Genomic DNA, 20,391 nt, shown 5'->3' with positions numbered 1-20,391 from the left:
AGTTATCTCAGTCTTGTCCTTTGTATGTCCAGAAAATGACCCTGTTGCATGGTAACGATCCTATAAAACGCGATAAGATCATTATTCAACATGTTTGTAATTACGATTGTTATCAAATTGTAGGTGCATACCAATAGGAGCTTTTGTGGTCCTCTTCTGATAAACAACCTCCGTAATTATTCTGACCATATAGTAGGTCACGATAATAATGTCCAGGTCACTTGGTTCTTTGTTAAAAAATACCAAAGTTACTAATACTGTACATACTGTATATAATAGCCTAAGCCCTGATCAACCTTTGTAATTTGTTATTTTGTCCTCAGGCTATGGCTGTATTGTTGTCCAATTTTGTTATCATCACAACTGCATTTTTCTTCAGGATCATATTAAAGTAAGTACTGAACTGACTTTTCCGATAGTATGGTGACTCATAGAAATGTAATGCATTTTTCCACAGATGAGCTGGTAAAAGGTAATCTATGTTCTATTCACAATGATATTGCTGAACACTAGAATCATACCACAATGGCTTGGTATACTAATTTGTTTTAAAATACAGCACTTAGCAGTAACAAAATAGTGGTAATACTGACGTATGTCTCAACCACATCTCTACTGCTTGGCATAGATTCTACAAGTATCTAGAACTTTCTTGGAAGGATGTGATTCCAGAATCTTTGCCATCAACTGTTGCCCATAGTTGATAATGTAATTCCCTCAGCAGCAGCTTTAGACCGTGTTTCTTTTGACCATTAAGCTCTCTCCCCCCCGGTCACTCTAAAGGGGGCATGTCCATAAGTGTAATGTACCACACCATATACACATTATGCACCACAATACTATCTAGTACTGGTGCCCCTTACACATTATCCCACATGGAATGAGCCAAAATTCACATTATGCCACACTGAATGAGCCAAAATTCCCACAGCATGAGCCAAAATTCACAATATGCCACACGGAATGAGCCAAAATTCACAATATGCCACACAGTATGAACCACAATTCAGGGAGAGTGAGTGACAGCAGGGACAGGGAGGGTGAGGGACAGGGAGGGTGAGTGACAGCATGGACAGGGAGGGTGAGTGACAGCAGGGACAGGGAGAGTGAGTGACAGCAGGGACAGGGAGAGAGTGACAGCAGGGACATAGGGAAGCAGGGGAACATTACCTAATGAGATGAGCAGTGGAGGTGCGGAAGGGACTGTGGTCGGCGGCTGTGCAGAGGTGTAGTCGGCGGCGAAGGAGCCCATGGGCAGCGGCAGTGAGAATGAGGCCTTTGGTGCGTTGGCGGTGAGGTCCCTCTGACCAACGCCATTTGTGATCAGTGACTGTGAGCGGTCAGCAGCAGGCGGCTGTGAGTGGCAGAGAGCCTAGAGCCAGGGCAAACGCAGGAATTTTAGAGGGGGGTTTCCGGATACAGTATGTGCAAAACATGAAGGGTGGGAGACAGGAAGAGAGACATGGCGAGAGAGAGAAAGGGACAAGAGAAAGAGACATGACGAGATATGGGGAAGGGAGAGAGAGAGAGACATGGCGTGGCAGAGACATGGCGAGAGAGAAACATGGCAATAACGAGTTGACGAAAGTGAGAGAGAAAGACATGGCGAGAGCAAGAGACAGATGGCGAGACAGACATGGCAAGAGAGACACATGGCAAGAGAGAGAGACATGGTGAGAGCAAGAGACGGATAGCGAGACAGACATGGTGAGAGAGATGAAAAAGAGAGAGAGAGCGCACTACATGGAGAGAGAGAGCTACTGTAAATAAGGAGTTGGGGAGAGAGAGAGAAATGGAGAGAAAGCTACATGGAGACCATCCCCCCACCCCTCCTCCATTGACAGACAGCAAAGCTGAGCCACCATGAACACCCCAACACCCCCTGCCCTCCATAGACAGCACCACAAACACCATCATGCTTCACTTCACCTAACGCCCCCCCCCCTGCTGCTCACTCATGCTGTACAAAGAACATTATCATAGCATACCCGCTTAACTTCCGGCAAATGCATAGTGTCGCTGTGGGGATTCAGGACACAAGGCATCGCTGTTACCACTCAGCCGGGCACGCGAGAACAGCCTGAGAGGACCTGCTCTCCCTGCATGCCAGCGGCAAGCCTGACTGTGACTCACTATGTACATAGTGAAGCTGCTGCAGCCGCGGCTGAGCTCCAGCGGACATACCCGTAGTGTATAGTCACCTGTTTTGCGATAGATCGGTGGACGGGGGGGTGTTCCAAGTACCTAGAAGCCCCCTCCGGCCACCGATCTATCGCAAAACAGGTGACTATACACTAAGGGTACATCCGCTGGAGCGCAGCTGCAGCAGCTCCGCTATGTACATAGTGAGTCACAGTCAGACTTGCGCGTATGAGAGCCTCACAGGTCCGGCGCTCTGCACAACCGCCTAGTCGCCGTGGGCACTGGGCAGGGACGGGAGCAGCATCCTTAGTGCAGCAGGCTGGCCACTTCCCTCGCCTCCTGCTGCACACTCTTTAATTTAATTTAAAAAAAAACAAAAAAAACCTTCTGGGTTCAGTGGAAGGAAGTGCCAGTATGCCATACTGCCGCATACCGGCCCACTTCGACCCACTTCGACCACTGTATGTGTGTGTGTGTGTATATATATATATATATATATATATATATATATATATATGTATGTATGTATGTATGTATATATGTGTGTGTGTATATGTGTATATATATATATCTATATATCTATATATATATATATATATCTATATATATCTATATATATATATGTGTGTGTGTGTGTATGTGTGTGTATATATATATATATATATATATATATATATAAAGTCCCAGAAAGGATCGGCACTGGAGACAATGAATTTGCAATAGAAGATGTATTGAACAGGCTACAGCTGTTTCAGGGCATCTGCCCTTTCCTCAGGCCAAATACATACAAGGACAAACAGACATACGACACTTACCCTGCTAAATACCCCCGGAGCACACCCGCCGCCGCGTCTCCTCCATGCCGTCCTGCTTCCGGGTGCCGAGCCGCCAGGTCACTTCCGCCCCATGCGTAGCTTGTAGCCATGGCAACCCAGCGCTTGCTTGTCAGCCAGGCGCAGCCGCTCTGTCACGGAGACCCTCAGGCCGCTCTCCCCGTCGTCAGGCGCTGGATGGGCACAGACTCCCAGGGTGCTCCCTATAATAGAAACAGAAACATATACATTAAATGTGCATAATAAAAACAAATGCATAAAAGCATACAATCTATACGTGACACTTTCTGCATATACAAGACCATTACAAAAAAATCACACTGATCCTAGCTAATATATGCCTACGTTACACCAGAGACCACTCCCCCTATCTATAAACCATCTAACTATACTAGATTTTGAAGAACTACTACAACAACCATCCCGAAAAATATCTGGATAGAACTGTGAAGTAATGCAAAAAACAAATACTCAAATATAGGCGCTGAGTGTAGTTTCATAGAAACAAAAAGAAAGTCAATACTTAAAGTCCATTATGAACGAAAAGTCCAACTTCAATAAGAACCTCTTGTAGAGATATAGGCGAGTCTTCCAATTCACAGGTGCCTCACGGTAATATGCAATGGAAAAACAAATGGAAAAAACATAGTGTAATATGTCCAAAATCACCGCTATATTCTTTCAGACAATTTAACTGGATATTCAAGGGTGGCGTACCCCACTCACAATGGAAAGAGTATAACTCCACACATCAAGGTATCTTTTATAAACTGGATAATGGATGTTCAATGGCATTAATAGCGTACCATTACTCACTCAGGTTGTAGTTAGGATCCTCCTATAACGGTTTCTTTAGGATGTTCTGCTCCGATCACGGACAAATGAAGTATAGGTAAAACTTCTTTATTAAAATAAAATTAAAATAACAGGATATACAGGAGACCACACATATGATAACAGGGGTAGAAGTGACAATGAGCCAGTGTTGAGCCGCCGGCCGAAAACGGCAAAACCAGCCAGATGTGATGCACAACTACACTCCCACATATATGTGTGATACTACCTGCATGCACCCTTCTCCAACGTGTTTCTCCCCTAAAGTGGGGCTTTTTCAAGGCCTTGAAAAAGCCCCACTTTAGGGGAGAAACGCGTTGGAGAAGGAGCAGAACATCCTAAAGAAACCGTTATAGGAGGATCCTAACTACAACCTGAGTGAGTAATGGTACGCTATTAATGCCATTGAACATCCATTATCCAGTTTATAAAAGATACCTTGATGTGTGGAGTTATACTCTTTCCATTGTGAGTGGGGTACGCCACCCTTGAATATCCAGTTAAATTGTCTGAAAGAATATAGCGGTGATTTTGGACATATTACACTATGTTTTTTCCATTTGTTTTTCCATTGCATATTACCGTGAGGCACCTGTGAATTGGAAGACTCGCCTATATCTCTACAAGAGGTTCTTATTGAAGTTGGACTTTTCGTTCATAATGGACTTTAAGTATTGACTTTCTTTTTGTTTCTATGAAACTACACTCAGCGCCTATATTTGAGTATTTGTTTTTTGCATTATTGGTCATAAGGGTTAGGTGGCCCTTTGTTTTCTCAAACGGCTGCATAAGTGTGTTTGCGCCTTGGGTATCTGGTTATTTGTTCTTTAGAACTGTGAAGTAGTTTGAACCACCCGCTGAGTGACCCAGAAACACATCTAGGTCAAACAGATGTTCGGAAAGGATTAGGATAAGCTGAAAACCTAGGTCAAGAATTTCTAACTGAACGCATTCCAGTTGACCTTGTCGTTAAGACCCCGTGGCCAGAAGGTATCCAACCTCATTATCCACCGGGTCTCTTTCTCCAACAGGATCTTGGCCCTATTTACCAGCTAAAGTCCATAAGGCCCTATGTGTGATCCATCCAAAAAGCCCGTTGTTATATACAATACCTAAGCTCCACAAAAACTAAACCAGACCCCCGGGTAGGCCGATCATCTCGGCGAGAGACTCACTATATCAGCCAGAGTCACAACTTCTGGACAGTATCCTTCAGCCATTACTGCCGGCACAGAGAACATTTCTTAAGGACACCAATTCATTCATCCTCAAATTGCATGAAGTATGGAGCTTGGCTCCAGGCACCCTGATGTGCTGCCTTGACGTTTGTAGCCTCTATACATCCATTCCCCATGCGGAGGGGATGAGGGCTATGCAGGGTTTGCTTGAGAGACACTTGGCCACGACTGCATTTGATCATAACTTATTTTTGACACTTTTGGAGCTCACGTTGTACAGGAATTATTTCCTGTTCGATAGTGAGTTCTATCTACAGCTGCGAGGGTGCGCGACGGGATCATCGGTCGCACCCTCGTATGCTAATGTGTTTATGTTCGCAGAAGAGCACAAAATGTTCTTCCTGGACCAGGGGGTATCCAACAATATCTTGATGTACACTAGGTACATCGACGATGTCTTCCTTCTGTGGGGCGGTGGGAGAGAAGCCTTCGTGGATTTAATGGCGGAGATTAACGCCTTGCCTTCACTCATTAAATTCACCTACACATGTGACAAAAAGGAAGTTACGTTCCTTGATGTGAAAATTATGGTGAATGATGGGGTGATCTCCACGGAAATCTTCTCCAAGCCCACGGATCGGAATACATTGTTGATGGCCTCTAGCCATCACCCTGAATCCCTGAAGAGGGGGCTTCCATTGTCACAAATGATGCGGGTGGCACGCATCACGAGTGACAGGGAAAAAGTTCCTGAATTGTTAAATAACATGATTGCGAAATTTCTTGCCAGGGGATATAAGTGGTCTTTACTACAGAAGCAGAAAGACAGGGTACTCCAAATGTCCAGGAATGATTTATTACATCCTACACCAAGAAAAACTAGAAATCTCTTACCGTGGCCGTGTGATTTCTCAACTGCCAGCTTTATTGTTCGCAGGGCCTCGCGTGCCCTTTGGCCAATAGTGGCGTCAGACCCAGATTTGACATCATTTAAAGGGTTGAAACCAATTACAGCTTTTAGGAGAGGGGCCAACCTTCGTAATCTTGTTGTTTAAAACGGATGTTTCAGGGATGAAGAGGTTGGATGATGTGTTCATCCATAAAAAAATCTCCTGGTTGTTATCGGTGTCCTAAATGTGCTACGTGTAAACACATGATTGCCTGTAAAGAATTTAAACATCCAATTCGTAACGTAACATTCAATATTAGACAGGTGATTACATGTAGCACATCTTATGTTGTCTATGCCATAGTCTGCCCGTGTGGTTTGTTCTACATAGGGCAGACTACACGAAAATTCAGTGAACGCATGGCGGCCCACCGTTCAGCCATTAAATTGACGTTGGAGGGTAAACCGGTGGATCAGCCGGTGGCCCGACACTTCTTATTAGCTCATCACACCATTAATTCTTTGAAGTATTTTGGCATAGAACACGTACCATCGACATTAAGAGGTGGTGATAGGGCCAAGATCCTGTTGGAGAAAGAGACCTGGTGGATCATGAGGTTGGATACCTTCTGGCCACGGGGTCTTAACGACAAGGTCAACTGGAATGCGTTCAGTTAGAAATTCTTGACCTAGGTTTTCAGCTTATCCTAATCCTTTCCGAACATCTGTTTGACCTAGATGTGTTTCTGGGTCACTCAGCGGGTGGTTCAAACTACTTCACAGTTCTATCCAGATATTTTCCGGGATGGTTGTTGTAGTAGTTCTTCAAAATCTAGTATAGTTAGTTGGTTTATAGGTAGGGGGAGTGGTCTCTGGTGTAACGTAGGCATATATTAGCTAGGATCAGTGTGATTTTTTTTGTAATGGTCTTGTATATGCAGAAAGTGTCACGTATAGATTGTATGCTTTTATGCATTTGTTTTTATTATGCACATTTAATGTATATGTTTCTGTTTCTATTATAGGGAGCACCCTGGGAGTCTGTGCCCATCCAGCGCCTGACGACGGGGAGAGCGGCCTGAGGGTCTCCGTGACAGAGCGGCTGCGCCTGGCTGACGAGCAAGCGCTGGGTTGCCATGGCTACAAGCTACGCATGGGGCGGAAGTGACCTGGCGGCTCAGCACCCGGAAGCAGGACGGCGTGGAGGAGACGCGGCGGCGGGTGTGCTCCGGGGGTATTTAGCAGGGTAAGTGTCGTATGTCTGTTTGTCCTTGTATGTATTTGGCCTGAGGAAAGGGCAGATGCCCTGAAACAGCTGTAGCCTGCTCAATACATCTTCTATTGCAAATTCATTGTCTCCAGTGCCGTTCCTTTCTGGGACTTGCATGATCATTTTCATGATTATATATATATATATAATCTATATCTATCAGATGCTGTACGATAAATTAAATGTTTTTTTGAGAAAGGTGTAGAGTCTCTTATATATTCCATCTGAAATAATAGAGCAGGTTCTTTTCACATGAGTTATTGCAGAAATTCCTATAAAGAAAGCTGGTATATTTGGTGTATTCTGGAAATATGCCCTTCCACTAAATCACCTAAAAGCATGGGCCCAATAGCCGATCAATATTTTTATTCTTGATAAAATAACATACAAGTTTTACTATTTCTCTTACGTGCTAGAGGATGCTGGGGTCCACATTAGTACCATGGGGTATAGACTGGGTCCATCAGGAGCCATTGGCACTTTAAGAGTTTGAGAGTGTGGGCTGGCTCCTCCCTCTATGCCCCTCCCACCAGACTCAGTTTAGAAAATGTGCCCGGAGGAGCCGGTCACAGCTAGGGGAGCTCTACAGAGCTTTTCTAATTAAAGTTATCTTTAGAGTTTATTTTTTTACAGGAGGCTGTTGGCAACAGCCTGCCTGCAACGAGGGACTAAGGGGGGGAGCAGTGTCCGCCCTGCGGGGTCTGTGACACTGTCTCCGCCGATTGGACACTGAGCTCCAGAGGGGTTTGATCGTTCTCTGCCACAGGGGACCGCTCGCCCCAGCAGCATGCCGCCAACCCCTTACAGTGCTGAAGAGTGGTGAGTGAGACACCGACCCCCCTAGCAAGCAGAGGGCCGGTGTGAAGATGGCGGCAATGGGGAGGGAGAGCAGTATTAACTGCGCTCCTGTGAAAGTTCAGAGGCACATGGTGCGGCGCTGTGAGGGGCGCCCTGTGCCAGCGCTTACCCCCACACTGGTCCACAAGTCTGTCGGGGTCCGCGGATCTCAGCCAGCAAGTTTTACCTAAGGCCAGTATAATCTATGAAGAGCAGGAAGACAGCACCATTAAGGGGGCGGAGCTTCTCAGAGCCGACCCAGCAGCGTTCCAGCGTCATTTTTCTGCCTGCACAGCGCTGGATGGAAGAACAGGTCCCTCCACACCAGCTCCAACTGTCAGCTCCAACTGTCAGTACACGGTACCACGGGGCTGTAGAAGGGGGAGGGGAGGCTGTAAACCGACTGTGTCTCCTATTAAGGGACACAGTCAGCGCTGACACGGGGTCTCCCTTTGCTGAAAGTGCTGTGTGTGGGTTGGCTCCGATCTCTGTGTCTCTCTTGCCATTCTTGGGGGGGGGGGGGGGGACTCTCTCTGCCCCCACCTGTGTGTGTGTGTGGAGTGTTTTATGGTCTCCTTTAGCTATGTCCAGGGACACTGTCATATGCTGCAGAGTATTTATCCTCCCAGGATGATCCCAATCCATGTAATCAGGATAGCACTGGTTTAGCACAGATGCCAGCATTGGAACCAGAGTGGTTTTCCTCTATCAAATATTGGATTTCTCAGATTTCTGGCAGGGTTGCAAGTAATGAATCTGCAACCCAGGTATTACAGAGCTCTATAGCAGTATGGCCTGGTTCTGGTACCTCAGGACGCCCCATTATATACCCCCACAAACGTGCGCTTGTGCATGTCACGCAAGACGACACGGATACCGATTCTGACACTACAAATGGTGATGGGGATGTGTTGCGGGGGTCCGCATCTCTTGCAAAGGGGGTGCAATTGTTGATAGAGGCTATCAGGGATGTGTTAAATGTTAATGATACCACACCTGAGCAGGTTGAGGAGGCTTTTTTTCACTGAAAATAAGAAAGCCTTGCTAACCTTCCCTGCGTCAAAGGAATTGAATGCTATATTTGAGAAAGCATGGGTAAACCCTGAGAAAAAAATCCAGATCCCTAAAAGGGTCCAAGGTGGCATTTCCTTTCCCTGAGGAGGATAGGAAAAAATGTGAAAACCCGCCAATTGTTGACGCCTCTGTTTCCAGACTCTCAAAGAAGGTGGTTTTACCTGTTCCAGGATCTACCGCCTTAAAGGAGCCGGCTGATAGGAAAATTGATAACACGCTTAAATCAATGTATACTGCTTCAGGGGCCATATTACGTCCCACTATTGCTACTGCATGGATTGCAAAGGCAATAGTAAAGTGGTCGGCTACCTTACTTGAGGATTTGGATACGATGGATAGGGATGACGTTGCATTGTATTTACGCAACATACGTGATTCTGCAGATTTTATGGTAGAATCCATGAAAGGCCTGGGTTCCATGGCTGCGGGAATATCTTCAATGTCTGTTTCAGCTCGTTGGGGACTGTGGCTGCGCCAGTGTTCGGCCACCGCGGAATACAGAAGAAGTGTGGAGTCCCTACCCTATACAGGTCAGGCTCTTTTTGGGGAAGCTCTAGACGCGTGGATATCCACCGCTACAGCGGGTAAGTCGCAGTTTCTTCCCTCAGCAGCACCTGCTCTGAAGAAATCTTTCTCTTTATCTGCAACGCAGTCTTTTCGGCCTAACAAGCCTAGAAAGGCCAGAACTTCCAATACCTTCTTTAGGGGAGGTCGGGTTAAGTCCAAGAAACCTTGCCGCTGTAGGTTTCCAGGAACAAAAGCCTGCTTCGGGTACGCCAAAGTCCTCCGCATGACGGTGGACTTCACGCCCCGGTGGTGGAGCCAGTGGGAGCGAGACTCAGACACTTCAGTCATGTCTGGGTATCATCCGGCCTGGATCCCTGGGTGGTAGATGTTGTGTCTCAGGGATACAGGCTGGAATTTCAAAGTCTCCCTCCTCATCGCTTTTTCAAGTCAGGCTTGCCAACTCTGTTGGAGGACAGCACTGTACTACAAGACGCTGTCCAGAAGCTGGTAGAGGCACAGGTCATTGTGCCAGTACCACCTCACATGCAGAACAAAGGTTACTATTCGAACCTTTTCGTGGTACCAAAACCGGATGGTTCGGTCAGGCCCATTCTGAACCTAAAATCATTGAACCCCTTTCTAAAGGAGTTCAAGTTCAAGATGTAGTCTCTCAGTGTGGTGATATCAGGTCTGGAAGAAGGGTAATTCCTGGGTATCCCTGGATATCAAGGATGCGTACCTCCACATTCCGATCTGGCTGCCGAATCAGGCGTATCTCTGCTTTGCATTGCTGGACTGTCATTTCCAGTTCCAGGCACTGCCATTCGGCCTCTCCACAGCACCTAGGGTGTTTACCAAGGTGATGGCGGAAATGATGATTCAACTCTGCAGGCAGGGTGTGAACATCATTCCATATCTGGACGACCTGCTGATAAAGGCATCGTCCAAGGAGAGGCTGCGGCAGTCCATTATTCTCACAAAGCGACTGCTCCAGAGTCACGGTTGGATTCTGAACCTTCCAAAGTCACATTTGGAACCAACCCAGAGGTTGCCATTTCTGGGAATGATCCTGGATACGGAAGTGCAGAGGGTGTTTCTTCCGCAGGAAAAGGCGTTGGTGATACAAGCCATGGTCCGGGATGTCCTGAAGCCACCTCGGGTGTCGGTTCATCAATGCATTCGCCTATTGGGAAAGATGGTGGCCTCTTACGAGGCTCTCCAGTACGGGAGGTTCCACACTCGGACCTTCCAACTGGATCTCCTGGACAAGTGGTCGGGATCTCACCTCCACATGCACCAGAGAATTCGTCTGTCGCCAAAGGCCAGGATTTCACTCCTCTGGTGGCATCAATTGCGTCACCTTCTGGAGGAACGCAGGTTCGGGATTCAGGGCTGGGTCTTCTAACCACGGATGCGAGCCTTCGGCGCTGGGGAGTAGTCACTCAAGGAGTAACCTTCCAAGGACGGTGGTCAAGCCTGGATGCCGGCCTGCCCATCAACATCCTGGAACTAAGATCAGTCTACAACGGTCTTCTTCAGGCGGCCGCTCTTCTGAGACATCGGGCCATTCAAGTGCAGTTGGACAACGTAACAACAGTGGCTTATATAAACCGACAAGGCGGAACGAAGAGCAGAGCGGCAATGTCAGTGGTGACGAGAATACTCCTCTAGACAGAAAAGCATGCGTTAGCGCTGTCGTCCATCTTTATTCCGGGAGTAGACAACTGGGAAGCAGACTACCTCAGCAGACACAATCTCCATCCAGGAGAGTGGGGACTCCATCCGGAGGTATTCAAGGAAATAACAGATTTTTGGGGTTTACCCCAAATAGATGTAATGACCTCTCGTTTCAACAAGAAGCTTCAACGTTATTGTTCCAAGTCAAGGGACCCATAGGCAGTGGCAGTGGACGCATTGGTGTCTCTGTGGGTGTTCCAGTCAGTGTACTTGTTTCCACCACTCCCACTCATCCCAAGACTCCTAAAGCTCATAAGGAGAACAAGGGTTCAAGCAATCCTCATTGCCCCAGACTGGCCAAGAAGGGGTTGGTATGCGGACCTTCTGAATCTACTGCAAGAAGAGCTGAGGCCTCTTCAGGAGGACCTGCTGCAGCAGGGGCCGTTCGCCTATCAAGACTTACCGCGGCTACGTTTGACGGCATGGAAGTTGAGCGCCTGATTCTTGCTCGGAAGGGCATTCCGAAGAAGGTTATTCCTACCCTCATACAGGCTAGGAAAAGGGTAACGTCTAAACATTACCATCGTATTTGGAAGAAATATGTCTCTTGGTGTGAGTCCAAGAAGTTTCCTACGGTGGAGTTTCAACTGGGGCGTTTCCTCCTCTTCCTGCAAGCAGGAGTGGATATGGGCCTGAGTTTTGGTTCTGTGAAGGTCCAGATCTCAGCCCTATCCGTTTTCTTTAAGAAGCAATTGGCTGCCCTCCCTGAGGTTCAGACCTTTTTGAAGGGAGTTCTGCATATCCAACCTCCCTTTGTACCACCTACGGTGCCTTGGGACCTTAACGTGGTGTTGCAGTTCTTCCAGTCGGATTGGTTTGAACCTCTACAGGAGGTAGAGGTCAAATTTCTTACATGGAAGGCGGTCACTTTGTTGGCCTTGGCTTCTGCTAGACGTGTGTCCGAGCTGGGGGCTTTATCCTGTAAAAGCCCTTACTTGATCTTCCACAAAGATAGAGCTGAGCTCCACACTCGTCAGCAGTTTCTTCCGAAGGTTGTGTCGACATTTCATATCAACCAACCTATTGTGGTGTCAGTGCCTACTGACTCCTCAATTACATCAAAGTCCTTGGATGTCGTAAGGGCTCTGAAGATATATGTGAAGAGAACTTCTCGTCACAGAAAGTCGGGCTCTCTGTTTGTCCTCTATGATCCCAAGAAAATTGGGTGTCCTGCTTCTAAGCAGACTATTTCTCACTGGATTAGGTTCACTATCCAGCACGCTTTTTCTACGGCAGGGCTGCCGTGTCCAAAATCTGTTAAGGCCCACTCTACTCGTAAGGTGGGGTCTTCCTGGGTGGCTGCCCGGGGTGTCTCGGCAATGCAACTTTGCTGAGCTGCAACTTGGTCTGGGTCGAACACGTTTGCAAAGTTTTACAAGTTCGATACTTTGGCCTCTGATGATCTGAAGTTCAGTCAATCAGTACCTGTAGGAGCCTCAACGTTCTGGGAGCTTTGGTACATCCCCATGGTACTAATGTGGACCCCAGCATCCTCTAGGACGTAAGAGAAAATAGGATTTTGGTTACCTACCGGTAAATCCTTTTCTCGTAGTCCGTAGAGGATGCTGGGCGCCCACCCAGCGCATCGTTCTCCTGCAAATGTTATTTGGTTCAGTACAACTTTGTTTTAGTTGAGTACTGCATTGTTACTTGGTAAGTAATGTTTCAGCTGTTGCTGAGTAGTTAAAGCTAGTTGACTTGATGTGCCTTGTATGTGTGAGCTGGATCTTACCACTATCTGTGTATAATCCTTCTCTCAAAGTATTTTGTCTGCTCGGGCACAGTTTCTAGACTGAGTCTGGTGGGAGGGGCATAGAGGGAGGAGTCAGCCCACACTCTCAAACTCTTAAAGTGCCAATTGCTCTGGTGGACCTGTCTATACCCCATTGTACTAATGTGGACCCCAGCATCCTCTACGGACTACGAGAAAAAGGATTTACCGGTAGGTAACCAAAATCCTATTTTCTTACAGGTGTCTTATGGTATCGGTAAATCCAGTGTCGCTAATAGGAGAGATGGAACTTATTCCTGCCTACACCCTTATGGATGTGAGCTCAAGGCATTGAAGTGTATTGGTTTATTTTATGCCTTTATGATTTTATTGTTACATTTGTTTATATAAGTTTTTTTATTTTACATCATCCTTTTTTATAGCTGTACCACTGAAGAAGCCTAACTGTACAGATGAAACACATAGGGTATTATGGTGCTGTGAGGACTCTGCCTTGAGCTCACGCCAGTAAAGGTGTAGGCAGGAATAAGTTACATATCTCCCTTGCTAACAGGGGACCCACCGTGAGATGCAGCTTCTGTATTACATTTATTCTAGCACAAGATAAGGGTTCATTTTTTTTCTTTGCTATATCTAGCCCTAAGCATTTGGTTCATGCTTACCTCGGAAACCCGTGAGGCGGATTTTAGTATATTCTGTGGCTTTGATGCTGTACATATTTATGCACACTAAAGTGTGTTTTGATATTTTTGTCATAATCTTTATTGGAGATAACTGTTTAGTGAATACTGTGGTGCTTTTGGTAAAGCAGAATAACTTTGTTCGTTTGGGGTAGTCATTGGTTCCATGACCGATTGAAGTGAATCATTTCTATAGGATGCTATTATACAAGGTAAGAACATTTTGGATATGTGGTATATGCAGTCAGCACAGAGCTTTACGCTGTATAGGTGTGTGTGTTTATATGTATGTATACATTACTCAATTTGTAAATGTGTTTGTGTGTGTATGTAACAAATATAGAGATACATATATACTGTGTGTGTATATATAGAAATGGAGAAGGATATATCAGATGGATCGCTAGGTCCTGTTACCGCTCCCCTAAGGCCCCCCACCCCACCTTTCGGGTTGGGGTTGCTCAGTGAGAACACCTGCCCAATCGCTACAGCTGCCATCCCACATCTTCACTCTCCTCCCACCCCATATCTCTCATCTCTGTTTTCCCTTTCTCCATCCCCTTTTTAAAAAAATAAATAAAATCTTTGTCTCTCCTCCTATATCTCTTTCATCTGCCACCCTTCTTCCCTATCTCATCTCTACCAGTCCTTTCCCCCTGCAGGTGGGTTTTTGTTGGACGGGACTCGGAACAGTTCTGTGCGTGGTACAGAGCTGGCTTGGGGGAGAAATGAGGCTGTGTCTAGCAGTGGGAGCTATGAGGAGGGGGGCTATTGACACCTGCCTTACAGGTATATATTTGCAGACTGAGTGAGAGTGACATCTACTCATCACAGAAGTAATTGCTATAAGTGTAATAACAATTGTATGAGAGCTAATGAACTACAAGATAGGATTTCAGTATAGATTTGTGGACAAACCATAACAGCTTAACCAGTAGCAAAATCAAATGTCTGCAGACTACAGATGTTGTGTGGTGATGATACACCCATCATCCCGTCTGATGGACAGGCATACAGTAGAATGTTCTCTGTGTTCTATGGCCGAAAAATTCTTGTGGAAATCACATTTTACCAGGCTAGAAGCAACAATTTCAATATACAGTCATGTTGATGGTCAAATGCACAAATTATTTTTTTAACCTGACACGACGGAAAATGCACCATGTCAAAGACTTCTTTATCTAGAGTCATAACTAAGTCAGATTCTACTTTTTTGGAATATTTACTGGTTTGCATGGAAAAATACTGTGTGACGTTAAGAAGGTCTAGCAGGACGTGAGAAACTTTGGGTCAGTTTAGGGTGAACAGTATATTTTCCCTTTAGGGTTATTCTTATTTCTTTTCATTGCAATGAGAGGTTTGCTGAAAACAAAGTTCTGATGCCTAAATCTCCCACTTGCTAATAAGTAAATGCTGTGCACATCAGTGTCTGTAGCATTCTGTCTGTTTGAGGCTTCTGCAGTAAATCAAAATGCACATGCTACTGTGTAGTGCCGCCTGGCAACCTGTTCCTGTACAGCAAACTCTAATTTTGATTCCCTAGGAGCAAAACCAACTTAAAATGCAACATAGTTACATACTATGAACTATCATTTCTGTTCATGTTGGTGAGGGAACAGATCATCACCAATTTACAGGTTGAGTATCCCTTATCCAAAATGCTTGGGACCAGAGGTATGTTGGATATGGGATTTGTCCGTAGTTTGGAATAATTTCATACCATAATGATATCATGGTGTTGGGACCTAAATCTAAGCACAGAATGTATTTATGTTACATATACACCTTGTACACACAGCCTGAAGGTCATTGTAGCCAATATTTCTCTTATGTCCTAGAGGATGCTGGGGACTCCGTAAGGACCATGGGGTATAGACGGGCTCCGCAGGAGATAGGGCACCTAAAAAGAACTTTGACTATGGGTGTGCACTGGCTCCTCCCTCTATACCCCTCCTCCAGACCTCAGTTAGATCTTGTGCCCAGAGGAGAATGGGTGCACTGCAGAGAGCTCTCCAGAGTTTTCTGTTGAAGAATAATTTTGTTAGGTTTTTTATTTTCAGGGAGTCCTGTTGGCAACAGGCTCCCTGCATCGTGGGACCGAGTAGAGAGAAGCAGAGCTGGCTTGTCAAGTTGGGCACTGCTTCTAAGGCTACTGGACACCATTAGCTCCAGAGGGAGTCGGAACACAGGTCTCACCTGGGGTTCGTCCCGGAGCCGTGTCGCCGTCCTCCTCACAGATGCCGAAGATAGAAGCCGGATGAGAAGGCAGAAGACATCTTAGGCGGCAGAAGACATCAGATCTTCATGAGGTAAGGCGCGCAGCGGTAAGCTGCGCGCCATTGCTCCCAGTCTCACACACCCAGAGCAGCACTGAAGGCTGCAGGGCGCAGGGGGGGGGGCACCCTGGGCAGCAATAAACCTCACATTTGGGGCACATGCAGATTGATTAGGCTGCGGAGGCAGTAAATCTATGATCCCCCGCCATTTTAATTGAAAAATCACTGGGACCGAAGCCCGCCGTCGGGTGGGCGGGGCTTGATCCTCAGCACTAACCAGCGCCATTTTCTCCACAGAAGCTGAATGAGGAAAACGCTGGCTCCCTGGTCTCTCCCCTGCTGAACTTCACAGGCTGGAAAAAAGAGGAGGGGGGCACATTAGCGACGCAGTGAGTGGTAATTGGTATATTATATATAGAAAAGAGCTATCTGGTCATATTTTTTCCAGTGTTTTTTAAGCGCTGGTGTGTGCTGGCATACTCTCTCTCTGTCTCTCCTTAGGGCCTGGTTGGGGTTTTGTTCCCTTATAGGTTAATCCCTGTGTGTGTGGGGTGTCGGTACGTGTGTGTCGACATGTCTGAGGCGGAAGGCTTCTCCAAGGAGGAGGTGGAGCAAATGAGTGGGGTGTCCCCGTCGGTTGTGCCGACTCCGGATTGGATGGACATGTGGCATATGTTGAATGCAAGTGTGGCATCTTTACATAAAAGGCTTGATAAGGCTGAATTAGGGGGGACATCAGGGGGTCAATCCTCGGATTTGACCGACTCACAGGGCCCGTCGGGGTCTCAAAAGCGTCCCTTAACACAAGGCACTACTACCGACACGGATTCTGATTCCAGTGTCGACTACGACGAAGTAAAATTGCACCCTAGGGTGACTAAAACCATTCAGTGTATGATTGTGGCAATAAGGGATGTGTTGCATATTGAGGATGAACCCTCGATCCCCGACACAAGGGTACACATGTTTAAGGAAAAGAAACAGATTATTAACTTTCCCACATCTCATGAATTAAATGAATTCTTTGGAAAAGCTTGGGAGACTCCGGAAAAGAGACCGCAGATCCCCAAAAGAATTTATATGGCATACCCCTTCCCTAAGCAGGACAGGGAGATTTGGGAATCACCCCCCACTGTGGACAAGGCCCTGACGCGCCTGTCCAAGAAAGTGTCGCTACAGTCTCCAGACACAGCGGCCCTTAAGGACCCTGCAGATCGCAGGCAAGAAACTACCTTAAAGTGTATTTATTCTCATACAGGTGCTGTGCTAAGGCCGACAATTGCGTCGGCATGGGTGTGTAGCACAATTGCAGCTTGGACAGATGAGCTGACAGATCAATTTGATAATATGGATCAGGATACTATATTCTTAACTCTAGCCCATATAAAAGACGCAGTCTTATTTATGAGGGATGCTCAAAGGGACATTGGATTGCTAGCTTCTAGGGCCAATGCCATGTCTATCTCAGCGAGAAGATCCTTATGGACTCGCCAATGGACGGGTGATGCGGATTCCAAAAAACATATGGAAGTACTACCCTATAAGGGTGATGTATTGTTTGGGGATGGGCTGACGGACCTGGTTTCCACAGCTACAGCAGGTAAATCACATTTTTTACCATATATTCCCCAACAGCAAAAGAAAGTAACACCCTATCAGATGCAGTCCTTTCGGTCGCACAAGTCCAGAAGAGGTCGGGGATCCTCTTTCCTCGCCAGAGGTAAGGGCAGAGGCAAAAGAGCACCTGCTTCGGCAGGTGCCCAGGAACAAAAGTCCTCCCCGGCTGCTCCAAAACCCACAGCATGACGCTGGGGCTCCCCTGAGGGAGTCCGCACCGGTGGGGGCACGTCTTCGACTTTTCAGTCAGGCCTGGGTCAGTTCGGACCTGAATCCCTGGGTGTTGGACATAGTTTCCCAGGGTTACAAATTGGAATTCGAGGAGGTGCCCCCGCGCCGATTTTTCAAATCGGCCCTACCAGCTTCCACATCGGAAAGGGATATAGTGTTAGCTGCAATTCAGACGCTGTGTATACAGCAAGTGATAATCAAGGTTCCCCTGCACCAGCAGGGAAGAGGTTACTACTCAACCCTATTTGTGGTCCCGAAACCGGACGGTTCGGTCAGACCTATTTTGAATCTGAAATCCCTAAACCTGTACATAAAAAGATTCAAATTCAAAATGGAATCTCTCAGAGCGATAATAGCCAACATGGAGGAGGGGGAGTTTATGGTGTCTCCGGACATAAAGGATGCGTACCTTCATGTCCCCATATATGCCCCCCATCAGGAATACCTGAGATTCGCTGTACAGGATTGTCATTACCAATTTCAGACGTTGCCGTTTGGACTTTCCGCGGCCCCGAGGATTTTCACCTAGATAATGGCGGAAATGATGGTGGTCCTGCGCAAGCATGGAGTCACAATTATCCCATACTTGGACGATCTCCTGATAAAAGCGAGATCAAGGGAGAAATTGCTGAGCAGTGTGGCGCTCTCTCTGAGAGTGCTCCAGCAACACGGTTGGATTCTAAATCTACCGAAGTCGCAGTTGATTCCGACAACTCGACTACCGTTCCTAGGTATGATACTGGATACGGAACAAATTAAGGTCTTCCTCCCAATAGAGAGAGCCCAGGACATCCAGAACATGGTCAGAGACCTGCTAAAACCGAAAAGGGTGTCAGTTCACCAATGCACTCGAGTTCTGGGAAAAATGGTGGCGGCCTACGAGGCCATTCCCTTCGGAAGGTTCCATGCAAGGACTTTTCAATGGGACCTTCTGGACAAGTGGTCCGGGTCCCATCTGCACTTACATCGGAAAATAACTCTGTCCCCAGGGGCCAGAGTGTCCCTCCTGTGGTGGTTGCAAAGTGCTCACCTCCTGGAGGGTCGCAGGTTCGGAATTCAGGATTGGATCCTGGTTACCACGGACGCGAGCCTCCGAGGATGGGGAGCGGTCACACAGGGAAAAAAATTTCAGGGTCTTTGTTCAGACCAGGAGTCCTGTCTACACATCAATGTGTTGGAACTCAGGGCCATTTACAACGGCCTTCGACAAGCGGAGAGTCTTCTTCGAAACCTACCGGTTCTGATTCAATCAGACAATGTCACAGCAGTGGCTCATGTGAACCGCCAAGGCGGGACAAGAAGCAGAGTCGCGATGGCGGAAGCCACAAGGATCCTTCGCTGGGCGGAAAATCATGTAAGCGCTCTGTCGGCTGTCTTCATTCCGGGAGTGGACAACTGGGAAGCAGACTTCCTCAGCAGACACGATCTCCATCCAGGAGAGTGGGGACTTCATCAAGAAGTCTTTGCAGACGTAACTCGTCTTTGGGGAACTCCTCAAATAGACATGATGGCGTCACGCCTCAACAAAAAGCTTCGGAGGTATTGTGCCAGGTCTTGGGACCCTCAGGCAGTAGCAGTAGACGCGCTGGTAACACCGTGGGTGTTCAAATCGGTCTACGTGTTTCCTCCTCTTCCTCTCATTACAAAAGTGTTGAGGATCATAAGACGAAGAAGAGTACAAACGATACTCGTTGTCCCAGATTGGCCTCGAAGGGCCTGGTACTCGGATCTACAAGAGATGCTCACAGGAGATCCTTTGCCTCTTCCTCTCAGGGAAGACCTGTTGCAACAGGGGCCCTGTGTATTTCAAGACTTACCGCGGTTACGTTTGACGGCATGGCGGTTGAACGCCGAATCCTAGCGAAAAAGGGGATTCCGGAAGAGGTCATCCCTACTTTAATAAAGGCTAGGAAGGAGGTGACGGTAAAACATTATCACCGTATCTGGTGAAAGTATGGGTCTTGGTGTGAGTCCAAGAATGCGCCTACGAAAGATTTTCATCTGGGTCGTTTTCTCCACTTCCTACAGACAGGAGTGGATATGGGCCTGAAATTAGGCTCTGTTAAGGTACAGATTTCGGCCCTCTCAATTTTCTTTCAGAAGGAATTTGCTTCTCTTCTAGAAGTCCATACGTTTGTAAAGGGAATGCTGCACATCCAGCCCCCTTTTGTGCCTCCAGTCGCACCATGGGACCTGAACGTGGTGTTGCAGTTCTTAAAATCACACTGGTTTGAACCGCTTACCAAGGTTGAGTTTAAATTTCTTACCTGGAAGGTGGTCATGCTGTTGGCCTTGGCATCAGCAAGGCGAGTGTCTGAATTGGCGGCTTTGTCACACAAAAGCCCCTACTTGATTTTTCATGTGGATCGAGCTGAATTGAGGACACGTCCGCAATTTTTGCCTAAAGTGGTTTCTTCGTTCCATATGAATCAACCTATTGTGGTGCCTGTGGCTACAAGTGACCTGGAGGATTCCAGATACCTGGATGTAGTCAGGGCCGTAAAGATTTATGTAGCCAGAACGGCTAAAATTAGGAAAACAGAGGCTCTGTTTG

The 20,391-nt window shown here is 47.0% G+C and overlaps 1 protein-coding gene across 6 annotated transcripts in view; it reads left to right on the top strand.

The window, feature by feature from the left end:
• Window positions 1–20,391, top strand: part of SLC35A5 (solute carrier family 35 member A5) — a 93,922-nt gene that overhangs the window by 62,648 nt on the left and 10,883 nt on the right. For 5 of the 6 annotated variants that reach the window (XM_063955636.1, XM_063955638.1, XM_063955634.1 and 2 more), the window contains exon 6: window positions 324–391. In XM_063955636.1, coding sequence (XP_063811706.1) covers window positions 324–391 — 68 coding nt within the window. Of the gene's footprint in view, window positions 1–323; window positions 392–6,941; window positions 7,123–20,391 lie in introns of those variants that run through there. The other variant, XM_063955639.1, reaches the window with a different exon arrangement.

The sequence above is a fragment of the Pseudophryne corroboree genome, chromosome 2, assembly GCF_028390025.1.
Source record: "Pseudophryne corroboree isolate aPseCor3 chromosome 2, aPseCor3.hap2, whole genome shotgun sequence".
Classification (NCBI taxonomy): domain Eukaryota; kingdom Metazoa; phylum Chordata; class Amphibia; order Anura; family Myobatrachidae; genus Pseudophryne; species Pseudophryne corroboree.
The sequence above is the reverse complement of the archived record's forward strand: the minus strand, read 5'-3'. Positions and strand labels throughout refer to the sequence as shown.